This window comes from Muscardinus avellanarius, assembly GCF_963383645.1.
Source record: "Muscardinus avellanarius genome assembly, chromosome: 13".
NCBI classification, from domain to species: Eukaryota; Metazoa; Chordata; class Mammalia; order Rodentia; family Gliridae; genus Muscardinus; species Muscardinus avellanarius.
The window spans coordinates 72,581,759-72,595,328 of NC_137799.1; the positions used below are offsets into that span (position 1 = coordinate 72,581,759).

General features: G+C 43.5%; 1 protein-coding gene across 1 annotated transcript in view; it reads right to left on the minus strand.

Moving 5' to 3' along the window:
• Positions 1-2,731: 2,731 nt before the first annotated feature.
• DOCK8 (dedicator of cytokinesis 8) overlaps positions 2,732-13,570 on the minus strand; it is a gene marked incomplete at both ends in the record, with an annotated part of 237,691 nt that continues 226,852 nt past the window's right edge. Inside the window, 3 exons of the mRNA XM_080708606.1 lie at positions 2,732-2,792; positions 3,201-3,371; positions 13,078-13,184. Coding sequence (XP_080564732.1) covers positions 2,732-2,792; positions 3,201-3,371; positions 13,078-13,184 — 339 coding nt within the window. The remainder of the gene's footprint in view (positions 2,793-3,200; positions 3,372-13,077; positions 13,185-13,570) is intronic.

Below are 13,570 nucleotides of genomic sequence, written 5' to 3' on the forward strand. Positions count from 1 at the left end.
ATTACAGGTGTGCACCACCATATCCAGATCTGTAACTAGTTTCTAAAAAATAAAATATGGGGGACGTGAGGGTGTCTGACTTTGGAGCTGGTTATAAGAGACATGGCCACTTTTGCCTTGTTTCCGTTGATCCACATACTCTAGGGAAGAGAACGCCATGATATGTGTATAATCAGGCAGTCTAGGGAAAGATTCACATGGAGACAAACTGAGGTCTCCAATCAATAACCTGAACTTCCTAGTTATAAAAACAGGCCATTTGTGTGTGTGTGTGTGTGTGTGTGTGTGTGTGTGTGTGTGTTTGGTACTGGGGTTCCTGGAAGTCCTTCTACACTCCCAGACCTATTCATATATATATATATATATATATATATATATATATATATATATATATATATAAAATATATATATATATATATATTTGAAACAGGGTCTCTTAAGCCAGCGAGGCTGGCTCCGAACCAGCGCAGTCCTCCTGTCTCCGCCTCCCAAGAGCGGGGATTACAAGCGTGCTCCACCAAGCTCGGCAAAAGCAGGCCAATTTGGAACAGGATTCTCAGGCCGCTCTGACTGTCTTGGCTGCAACCACCTGTAGAAGCCCAGGTGAGACTGCCCAGCTCAGCCCCTCTCCATTCCCTAACCCACAAGAGCTGCATCAAATATTCCTTGCCTATTGTTGTTTTAAACTGATGAGTTTGAGGGTCATTTCTTATGCCTCAATAGCTAATTTTTATACCAATGATGTGGAAAAGATTGGGGAACATTATCTGTGTGTGGGGTGGGCAGGAGGAGGGTACTGGGGATTGGACTCAGGGGCATTCTACTTCCAAGCTACACTTCCAGCCCTTTTTATTTATTTTTGTTTTGAAACAGGTTGCTGAGAGTCTGACTAAGTTTCTGAGGCTGTCCTTGAACCTGTAATCCTCCTATCTCAGCCTCCCACATACTGGATTATAGGTGTGTGCCGCCATGCTCAGCAGGAGGCATTATCTTAAGCACAAAAAAGAGAAGGCTCGATATTTATACTCTGAACATCCCCAGAATTCTGGGAATATATTTAGAACATTTAAGAGTTTTTTTCTTTATAAAATGATACCTAATCAATAGTAGCTCTACAGCATTTGAGATAATAGCACTTAAAAATACATTCAAAGCAAAACAGAGTTTCTCCGTCTTTGAAAACACACTTGCAACCATAATTACCAAAGATGGCTCTAAAAGTTTATTTTTATTGTTTATTCCTTATTTGTGATACTGGGGATTGAACTAAGGGCGTTTTACTTAAGTTATACATACCCCCAGCCCTATTTTATTCTTTTTTTTTTTTTTGTGGTACTGGGGGTGGAACCCAGAGGCTTTCTACCTCCGGGCTATACTCCCAGACCTATTTTATACTTTATTTGGAAACAGGGTCTCACTAAGTTGTTGAGAGCCTCACTAAGTAGCTGAGGCTGGCTTTGAACCTGTGTGATCCTCCTGTCTCAGCCTCCCAAGTGCGGGGATTACAAGCGTGCGCCACCACGCCCAGCCTATTTTATTCTATTTTGAAACAGGGTCTCGCCAAGTTGCTGAGGTTGGCCTCAAACCTGCAATCCTCCTGTCTCAGCCTCTCAAGTACTGGGATTGTAGGTGTGCACCACTGCCCCCAGCTTGCTTTTCAACACTGAATTGTCAAAGTAATAAAACAGGCGTTGTGAAAGGAAAACATTTTGCTTGCAATTCTTATTCCAAGTTTAGTATCAGTCAAGGTCATCAGTTGTACTAAAAATATATAATTTAATTCTCAAATAAGAACTTTGTTTATCTTAAAGTACAAGGTCAAAAGAATCCAAAGTTGAATGTATTTTGTAGCAGATGGCACGATGTTCTAAAACAAAAGCAGAGATATTATACGTTTATAAAAATACATTTGGTCCCAGTGAGGAGAAAAAGAGAAAGTAAGGAAGAGCAAACATTCGGAAGAAACGAAAAGCTAAATGTTAAGAAGAGCTGCTTCCACTTAAATGGATGCAGTGTCAGCGCTTCTGGGCTGAGTGCTAGTACCATGCGTCTCTTAAATCAGTGCTTTGAGGGTGTTCCTCTATCAATGCATGTTAAATTAACAGTAACCACAGAGCAAAAATAACTATACAACAATTAGTCTACCATTACAGAAGGCATATAACAAGTTCACAAATAATCCATTCCCAAATTTCCAAACATCCTAATGTTCAGATTTTGGGTAAGGCCTCCTCTTATGGATTTACTGAAAATGTTTTGTACTTCCATGAGTTGACTGTCCCTTCCCATAAAGAGGGATGGTGGAGTTCACTTAGATGGGGCTGGTGGGCAACTTCTCCACTTTTCCTTGTGCAATCTGAGTTTTCCCATAGAATCAAATATAAGGGGAGGAAGTCACTTCCTGGTGAAGCAGTGGCTGGCTGCTCAGCAGGTGCAGCTGTTTCTGCGTGGTTTTGTACAACCGACATTGTGAAAACAGGTTTTGATAAGTATGCAGTTACCCGTGCTTACTCATTGCCCACATTGCCCCACCCACCCCATCGTAGGGCCCAGATCTCTTCAGAGTGCATTTGGGTTTAATTCTGTGGTCCCTTGGCTTCTGCAGCTTCCAGAACACTGCCCTGGCAGAGAGTGTGCCGCCAGTCCTGGGTGACAGCCGTCCTGTGGGTTAAGTACCAGCGAGTCCTCTAGGTCACTGGGCCTCAGTCTCCATGGGTGACGATAGCTTTTCTTAGCTGCCCTGTGACAACTGGGTTTCACATTTCCTGAAACTAGATCTGTGGAAAGAGTCCCTGAAACGAAGAGGGGGTGGGGAGGACACAGAAGAAAGATTCATTAGCCTTTTAAGGGGAGGGGAGGAGGATATCGCCCACTGGAAAAGGACAGGGTTCCCGAGAATTCAGGGTCAAGTGAATGAGAGGAGAATCCCAGGCCCCTTCCCCAGGTGCCCTCGCCAACCAGACACCAGCACAGGCCACGCTCAGCCCGGGCACCGAGGCCGCTGGCACAGGCTGACACGCAGGGGTCAAGGGAGGGGCTGGGAGCGGTCAAGGGAGGACAGGAAGGACAGGTGCCACTGGCTCCAGGCCCCGGGTCCACCCGGGGAAGTTTGTGCCGCCCAGAGCAGCAGAGCTGGCCCAGATGCTGCGCCCCAAGACTCTCTTGTGCCCAGGGAGAGGCCCCTGCTGCCCGCTTCTTACCTCTTTTGACTCTCGACTCTGACTTTGGGCTCATAGAGTTCTGGGATTTTCCGCTCGATCATTGGTCTGAGATTCTCTTTCAGCTTGTTATAGTTCTTTTTGAGTTCCAGCTGGTACTCCCTCTGGTCTGCTGTGATGAGACGCTTGTTTTTCTCCACGGCCTCACCACATCTAAGATAAAAATATCAGGGTAGGGGGAATAAGGTTCTAGTTCATACTAGTTTGAAGTGCATAGAAATTTGGAGATGATGAAGCCGGGTGTGGTGGCGCACGCTTGTAATCCCAGCATTCGGGAGGCTGAGACCAGAGGTTCGTGGTTCGTGGACAGCCTCAGCTACTTAGTGAGGCCCTCCGCAACTCAGTGAGAGCCAGTTTCAAAATAAAGAATAAAAAATAGGGTTGGGGGTGTAGCTCGGAGGTAGGATGCCCGTGGGTTCCATCCCCAGTATCACACACACAAAAAAGTTTGGGAATAATGATAGTAATACACACACACACACACACACACAATGTTATCTTGTTATCTGACATGTTCTGTTAAAGTTCAAAATCTTCCATACAGTACGGTACATACCAAAGAAGAAAATGGTGTTATTTAAGCACAATCAAATTTTGCCTTTTGTTGTATATTGTTCTACCCCAAAGAACTTAACCACAAATCCTAAAGTGACAAAATAATGGTTTAACTTAATTAACATGCAATAATTAGCACTAATTCTACTACTATCTTCAGATGAATAATATTTGCGTGATCAGTATGGTGTACTTTCCTAATAATGGTGCTAGCTTGGGTTATGTTATGGAGATACCCGTATGTTGATACCACCAGTCAACCGATACTGAACACATTTTCAGGTGATAATCAGAGATGAAGGAGGCAGTATATGCTATGGGGCGAAAGAAAACAACCTGTCCAGGAAAAATTATCCTGTGACTACAGCCTCGTGGTGGAACTAGCCTTCTCTAGACGGAATTGGCTTAACTCACCCAGTAGCCAAAAATCTCCTTTAACTGGATTTTACCTATCTTTAAGTTTGACATTAATTGAAGCAAATTGTAGGTATCCCTAAGAGTTACTTATCATAGGTTTTAGGGAAGACTAGGAAGGGAAGTTATATAGCCTTTGGAATCTGAGAAATCTCTATCACCCCTTATTATATACATTTTTATTGATTTTTAACTAACAGTTAGGAGCCACCACCATGTGTAAAACAAAATCAGTTTTTTTTTTTTTAGCAACTTTGAAGTGGGACAAAGCCTGCAGGAGCTAACTGCTAATTTGAGGATGCCTACTTTGACAATCTTTGCAGAATTAACCCTGTGTATTCTTTGAAGACGTAGTAATAGCTAGCTAACATTGGCTAGCTATGATCTCTCACACGCACTGGGTTAACTGCAGGTTGCATGCAGACAGAACTAGTGTTGAAACCAGCTGCTACTCATTGGCACAGTGAACAGTGGAAATCTTCAGTGTCTCATCTGCAAAATGGGGTTAGTAATCTTCTACAATCTCCCAGAACTGTTGGGAGAATTAAAGGAGAAGCTCTGGTAAGAAGGCAGATAAATGCTTCCAGAGTGTGGCAGACTGTATTTTCTAAGTTTGGCCGCAAGAGTATGCTCTCCCGGAGCCTTGCCTGGTTCCCCATCACGAGGTGGGAAAGCCTTGTGGCCGCCTTGAAGCCTTGATGTACAGAGGGTGGTGGAAGTGTCATTGTGGAACTGAAGCGTAGGAGGTGAGTCTGCACCAGGGAATTTGCAGAGCACAGGTGGTGTCTCAGCCAGGCATGGTGCCACATGCCTGTAATCCCAGGATGTGGGAGGCAGAGGCAGGAGGATTGCAGGTTTGAAGCCAGCTTCAGCTTTTTAGCAAGGCCCTCAGCAATTTAGTGAGACCCTATTTAAAAAAAAAAAAAAAAAAAAGGGAGGAGGAATGGGTTCCTGGGTTCAATCCCCAGTACCAAAATAAATAAGTAGAAGGGCTGGGAGTATAGTTCAAAGACAGAATACCCTTGGGTTCAATTTTCTGCATCCCCCCAAAATTAAAAAGGTAATATGGCTCACCGTCCCCAACCAGACATGTGCCACAGGAGGATGGAGCCAACCTGTACCTGAGTGATGCTCCATGTCTAATTTTCTTTAAAATAATTTGGCACAAATATGAAAAGATAGAAGAAACATGTCAGAGCATTAACAATTACTAAATGTAAGCAATGGTGTTTTTTGTAATCATTTTTTTTACTTTTCTGAAAGTTTGAAAATTTTCCTAATTAAAAAAAAAAAAAAGTCTAAGTGCCCGAGGATGCCATGCAGGACAAGAGAATGGGGGAGAGTTGGAGGAGTCGCAACCTTTGGACTATCGCAGCCCAGACACCAGACATGCAAGTGCAGGACCACGAGGCGATGCAGGCCAGCGGCTGCGGCTGAGCAAGACCCTGCGGCAGGAGCCTGCAGCTGAGCCCAGAAACACACACGCAACAGGTAAATGTTAGCGCTGCTGTCACTGTTGGCTTTAGCTGCTAAGTTTTTGGTAGTCTGTCGCATAGCAGTAGATAAAACTGGTGGTTTGCAAAGATAAATATATTAATGGCCAGAGTGAAAATATTGATTCTATGTAGTAATGTTATTTTAAATTTAATTAAATGAATTACTTCATTTAGGGGTGTGCTACCACTGAGCTAGATCCCTAACTCCTTATATTTTTTATTTTGAAATAGGGTCTTGTTAAATTGCCCACCTGGCCTTGAACCTGTGATCCTCCTGATTCAGCCTCCCAAGTTGCCGGGATTATAGGAGTAGGATACCATGCTCAGCTTACTTCATATTTTAACAATGTTTATAACATAAAATTCTCTTATTTAAATTTGCTGTATTTTCCTTTCTACCATTTGGGTTATATTCTCTGGGTGTTTTTTTTTCTAAAATTAAAATAATTTCTATTGTCAGGCACACACCATAATACCAGTATTTGGGCGGCTGAGACAGGAGGATCACAGATTTGAGGATAGCTTGAGCAATACAGCAAGACTCTCCGCAATGAACAAGACACTATTTCAAATAAAAAAATAAGCCGGATGTGGTGACACCTGCTTGTGATCCCAGTACTTGGGAGGCTGAGATAAGAGGATCACGCAGGTGGAAGCCAGCCTCCTTAGTAGCCAGCTACTTAGTGAGGCTCTCAGCAACTTAGTGAGACCCCGTTTCCAAATAAAATAATATAAAATAGGTTGGGGGTGTAACCCAAAGGTAGAAGGCCCCTGGGTTCATCCCCAGTACCACAAAATAAATAAATAAATAAATAAATAAATAAATAAATAAATAAATAAAAAGGGCTGAGAGCACAGCTTGGAGGCAGTGCCATAAACACCGACCAACCAAACAAACAAACAAATAAACACATGAGACTGGAGGATCACGGTTCGTGGACAGCCTCAGCTGCTTAGTGAGGCCCTCAGTAACTTAGTGAGACTCTGTTTCAAAATAAAGAATAAAAAAGTAGGGCAGAGAGTGTGGCTTGGAGGTCAAATGTCCCTGGGTTCTATCCCCAGACCTGCAAAAAAACCCCCCAAAAACAAAAAAACAAAAACAAAAGAAACACACACACACACACACACACACACACACACACACACAAAACTACTATGTTACTTTTAATCCATAAACTAAAGAGAACCAAGCTCTAAATTTCTCTTGTGGAGAATATCCATATCTTGGGAAATGGAAATGTGCACAGGATTGTAGAACTATAGCACACACAAAAAAATTAAATGGTCTCATCTGCAACATTTTCATTATGTCTACAAACGTCTGACCTGTGCTGCTCTTGCTCAGGGATACAGCCATTCTGCAGCCAGAATCCTCAACTCTGAGCCCTGCTTTGCTACCTGCTTTGCTACTATCTTTGTGACATTAAACAAATTACTTAACCTCTCCAGGCCTTAGTTTCTTTATCTGTGATGTGAAGGTGATACTGGCCCACCTTATAAATTAATGTATAGATTAAATTACTTAAAACATATAAAATGCTTAGGACAGCACTGACACACAGATAAAACCTAACAAATACCTTGGTAGTGTTATACTTGGTCTGAATCCATATAAGCAATATAAAAATGCTAGACTATTGAGATTTTATATTCCAGTTCCTTTAGTTTATAGCTGATGACTCTAAGATGCACAGAGGTAAAGGGCCCTGTGCAGACAGACACTCCCATAAGGATCAACTGAGCTGGACACCAACCAGGGATCCCGCTGCTCCCAGGCCAGTGTCTCATCAGCCCCTGTGTCTTAGGTACCAATGTTATAGAGGCAGACATCTCGAGTAGACATTCTTTGTATTTAAGTCAGGTTCAGCCTCAGTTTCCTACTCAAATCCATCAGCTCCCTGCTTGTCCTACTGAATAATGTTGTACTTATAACTTAGTATGTATGAAGTCCTATGCTATGTTCTGTGGCTTAGCTCATTTCACCCTGGCACTAACTTGAGGAGGGAGGTACTATTATTGTTCCCATCTTCCAGCTGGGGAAATTGAGGTTGGGTACATTTCAGCTAGCTAAGGCAGAATGGGTATTTGAACCCCAGCACTCTAGCTCAAGGGTCTACGCTCTACACAGCAACACATATATACCCTAGGAATGAATGACCTACCACTTCCAGCTACAATCAGGCTTATGGCCTTGGTGTGAAGTTGAACCATTCGCTTTAGGGCCTCAGTCTGTAGTATTTTGTTTTTCTGAGATTCTTCCTGGTAACTAGTAAATTTCCACTCGGGGCCTGGTAAAAACATCATGGCTGCTGCAATAAGGAGAGATTCAGACAGAGACCCTGCAGTAGCTGAGACTCTGGCTCCCGCTCCCTCCCACGACCGCAGCGCTGTGCCATCCAGAGCTGAGGGTAAAGAAGGATTATTTGAGGTCAGGGCACTGGAGGACCCCTGGCCTCTCACGGGAAGAGCTATAGTGGACGTAAGAGTCCCGGGTGCAGCCACCTCCCTGGAGCCCATCTAGTGGCCTTCCCCAGCCTGTCTCTTCACTTCCTCCCTACAGCCCAAGCCATATGAGATCCCAGACCTCAGGGTGGACTGGCTGATTGAAGGCTCCTTTAAAATCCTAGTCTGAATCCAGTGCCTGCCACCTGCTTTCTGTACGATGCAGAGCTAATCACAACCTCTTTCAGCTTCATTTCCTTTGTGAAGTGGTGGATGGGGAGGAAGCGATACCAGGTGTTTGAGCACGGAGCCAAGTGGGCTGCTGGTCCACACGGGCTCCCATTCCAGGGGCACAGCCCAAGGAGGTCCCTCTTTCTGCATGGCCCCTCCCTGCATATGGGGAAGCACAGGACTGCTACTGGGGGTAGGCAGTGGACCCTGGGCAGGTAGGAGCAGCTGTGGCTTGATTTTCCCACTAACCCCACGGAATGTCTCCATCTCTGCTGGATGAGCCGCCTGAGGCAGCTGCAGTAGCTCAGTGCTGCTTTGTGGGAAGGGGGGCTAGCCTGGGCTGTGGTCTAGCCTGGGCTGTGGTCTTGGTCAGGGGTCCACAGTGGCATCTGACTCCTGGAAGCAGGTTCTGAGGAGATACCAAGAGCAGCAGAACCAATTCTAATTCAGTATGGGCTCCAGCACTCCTCCAGTGCAGTGCCTGCAGCCCGGAAGCAAGAGAAACAAAGCTCATTCAAGAGAGAAAGAGGGGAGCTGGGAGAGGAGAGGGTTTCTCTGTAGCACCACTGCAGGTGGGATGAGGAGGGGAGAGCCCTGCGTGAGCTCCTTGTTCTGCCTAGCTCTCAGCGTTCTCTCTGCCATCCTTACCCCACTAATGCAAGGCTCTGCGGCTCAAGTCACTTACATGTCCCACCGTTGACCTGCTTGTGAGCAATCTCCCTCCATACTGTAGCCTGGCTTCCCCACCAACTTAACCAGCTCGTTTTACCCACAGCTTTTGTTCCTCCCTACACCAAGCACATTGGGCTTTCCTTTGACCGCCTGGGCAAATTCCTTCACCTTCTTCTTCACAGACCCTCACTCCAGTTTAAAAACCACCGTACACCCAACGTGATGGTGCACACTTGGAATCCCAGTACATGGGAGGTGGAGACAGAAGGATCACAGGTTCAAGACCAGCCTCAGCAATGTAGTGAGACCCTGTCTCAAAACAAAAAATAAAAAGGGCTGGGGGTGTTGCTCAGAGATATAATGCCAATGGGTCCAATCCTTAGTACAAAACAAATTAATTAAAGAAAGGAAATAAACCCCCTCCCACTCAATATCCTGTTTTCTGACTCGATGGCAATCCATATACAGTAAAACCATACTTGAGTGTTTCTGAAACATTTTCTAAGGGCAATCTATAACTGGTACCCCTGAGTTCTGCGATCTCTAACTTAAATATAAAAAAATCTCGAAAAGATTGGATATTATACAACTTTTTTCTTGAATTAACAGCAATAAAAATGAAAATAGAAAAAATTATAAAACACAAATCTTTGTCAGGCTTGGTGGTGTACATTTGTAATCCCAGTACTTGGGAGGCTGAGCTAGGAGGATTGCAGATTCCTGGCCAGCTTGAGCAACTTAGTGAGGCCATCTGCAACTTAATGAGACCCTGTTTCAAAATAAAAGAATGAAATAAGACTTGGGGTATAGCTTGGAGGTAGAATGTCCCTGGGTTCCATTCCTAGTACCACACACCAAAAAAAAAAAAAAAAAAAAAAAACCCTTAATAATTTAGCCTTTACAGAAATGAGAAGGTTCAGATATGTAAGGATAAATGCACAGCCTGAAATGGTCTCCCATATGCTCTGGGGAGCAGGGGGGAGACAGAGCACCTCTGTCTTGGCTTCGGAGCCTCTGGGGTGTTTTCCGTTGCTGCAGGGCCAGGCAGCAGAGGACGGAGTCTCAGCTTGGCAGCCAGTAGGGAAACAATGGGGCTGGCAGGAGAGGTGCCTGGTACTGAGTTTTACTCAGCTCTTTTTGGGGTAACTTTTCTGGGGCTGGAGCTAATCAGGAATGCAAATCCAGTAGGGATTTTATAAGTATATTTAAACAGATAGATTCATGGGGTAGATCACAGCTATGAGACACTGGATTGAAGATTTGGTAGAAGAAATCAGTGTGATTGCTAAGCAAAATGAAAATCCCTTAAAAGCCTCCTTTTACATTTAAATTCTATTTGAAGCCCTTTTTACATATACACACACAAACACACACACAAAAAATTTTTTTTTGCAATATAAGGATTAAACCCAAGGGCATTCCACCACTGAGACATATCTATATATATATATATATATATATATATATATATATATATATATATATATTTGAAACAGGATCTCGCTAGGTTGATGAGCATCTCACTACTTGCTGAGGCTGTTCTTGAACCTGTGATCCTCTCTCTCAGTACTGGGCTTGAAACCAGTACTGAGATTACAAGCATGCACCACCATGCCTGGTATCGTAATTAATTTTATTTATTTATTTATTTATTTATTTATTTATTTTTTGCAGTGCTGGGGATGAAACTTAGGGGCATTCTACCTCCGAGCTACACTCCCAGCCCTATTTTTTATTCTTTATTTTGAAACAGGGTCTCACTAAGTTGCAAAGGGCCTAAGTAGCTGAGGCTGCCCATGAACCATGATGCTCCTGTTTCAGCCTCCCAAATGCTGATAATTAATTTTATTTTATTTTGCAGGACTGGGGACGGAACCCAGGGGCATTCAACCTCTTGAGCTACATACCCTGCCCTATTTTTTGTTTTTTATTTTGAAACAGGGTCTCACTAAGTAGCTCAGGTTATCCTTGAACCGCAATTCTCCGGTCTCAGCCTCCCGAATGCTGGGATTACAAGCGTGCGCCATCACTCCTGGATGATAATTTTAAATGAAAAAAAAAAAAGTGAAAACCAAATAGTTTAGAAAACTCCCCTGTGATCCATCATTTTTGGTAATGCCAGAATTGCTATCAAAATAGGAAACAAAATATTTAAACATCAGTAAATACAATCTGTGTGCCCATATACACACGCATACACACACACACACACACACACACACACACACACACACACAGAGCTACACAAACATCCCATCTCCAAGCAACTGTACATTATTTCAGGGAAAACGTGTCTGTTGTCTACACGGCAAAGTTGGTGTCTTCTCCCCAAAGTCTGTGCAGGTGGCAGTATCTCTGTCTCTATCCCAACACCGGCAACAGTATGAATTTTTACTGAATTGTGCAAATTATAACTCTGAGGCTCTTCTCTCTTTTGGGTGAAATGCCAACGCATCCTTCCTACGCATTCTTTTTAGGGCCTTAGGAGACTCAATTTACCTGTCAGTATTGCAAGAGATTGAAAGACCTGGCCCAAAGATCCCCCTCTTGCCCAGGCAGAAAGGGCTGGGCTTGAAGCCAGCTCTGCTGCAGATTCCAGGAGCAGAGGCTTGTCTGAGCTGAGGAAGAGGCTTCTAGGTGATACCTTTGAAAAATCCCAGCTTTAGAACCTTTCCGTCATCTTTCTTTAGGCGATGTCTATTTCTAAGTTTCCACAATTATTTAGGATTTGGGAAATTACCAAGAGGACTGCTGGGATTTGAAAGTGTTGGACAATAAACACATTGGTGGAACTGTGGACTTTTTAGATTCAGAAGACCGGGTTTGAACTCAACTGTACTTCCTGCTAAGCGGCTGTGTGACTGTATGTAACACTGCATCCCATCTCTGAACCTCTGATTCCTCTTTTGTAAAATGAGGATGATCATATGCCTGTTTGACAGCGTGATTGTGAGGCACATAGAAGATGTGTACTTTACACTTTACAGTTTAAATGTTCATTACTTAGCAGTATAATATATATAGTGCTGAAGCTGGACGTGGTGTCGCACGCTTGTAATCCCAGTGCTTGGGAGGCTGAGAAAGGAGGATCACAAAGGTTTGAAGCCAGCCTCAGTTACTGAGTGAGACCCTGTTTCCAAATAAAATATAAAATAGGCCTGGGAGTGGGAGTATAGCCTGGAGGTAGAAGAGCCCCTGGGTTCCACCCCCAGTACCACCAAAAATATATAGTGCTGCTTTATTGCAGTGATTCTCAAACTTCAGTGTGTATCAGCATCACACAGTAGGATTTTTTTCTTTTTTCAGTACTGGGGATGGAACCCAGGGTCATTCTACCCGTGAGCTACACCCCCAGTCCTCTCTTTTATTCTTTATTTTGAAACAGGGTCACAATTTTCCTGTCTCAGCCTCCCAAATGTTGGGATAACAAGTGTGTGCCACCATGCCTGGCTACCCAGTAGGATTTTTAAAACACAGATTACTGGGCCTCTCCCAGGAATATTGGATTGAGTAGGTCTGGGAGGTGCCTGAGATTTTGTCTTTCTGTTATTTATTATTATTATAAAAACCCACTACAGAAAATAATAATAATTATTAATAATAAATAACAGAAAGACATAATTATTTGATGATGATGATGATGATGATGATGATGATGATGTGTAGTACTGGGGATGGAACTCAGGGGACTTCTACTTCTAGGCTACAGTCCCAGACCTATTTTATATTTTATTTGGAAACAGGGTCTCACTAAGTTGCCGAGAGCCCCACTAAGTAGCTGAGGCTGGCTTCGAACCTGTGCGATCCTCCTGTCTCAGCCTCCCAAGCGCTGGGATTACAAGTGTGCACCACGACACCCGGCTATTATTATGGCAGTGTTGAGGATTGAACCCAGGTCCTTGCACAGACTAGGCAAGAGCTCTACCGCTGTGCTACATCCCCAGCCCCACTTTATCTTCTTAGCAGGTTCTCGGGTGATACTGAAGCTGCTGGGACCACACGAAGAGAACCGCCACTGTACCGACATTTCCAACCATTTTCATGCTTACCTCATTATGAATTCCTTAAAGCATAATCTCAGCTTGTTGTGATGTCGATAGAGTTTTGGGTCAGCTGGAATTTCAGCCAAGAACACTTGGGCTACTTCCAGTGGTCCCTGGTGGAAAAAGTAAGAAAACAATATGTATTGGAAAGGAAATAAAATTACTTGGGAGAAAATGTTGGAGTGGCTTCTTAGTTTTGGACATTTAATTTTGTAGTTGGCTTGACAAAAAGTCAAATAAGATCTTTATCTCAGGATACTTTGATTTCTTAAGAGAAATCTGAAGTTTTAGGAGAATACTCACAGGTATAAATATGTTTTCTCAATCAAATACTACTAATACATTTTCTTTCATACATAAAGATTAACACAGCACCATCAAAGGGTATGTGCTTTTAGTTGTTTTTCTAAAAATGGAGATTTCCTTGATCTAGCCATTCAGATTTATGTATCTAGTTGTCCGAGTGCTAACACCATTTTGCTGAAGTGCTGGCCAGAGT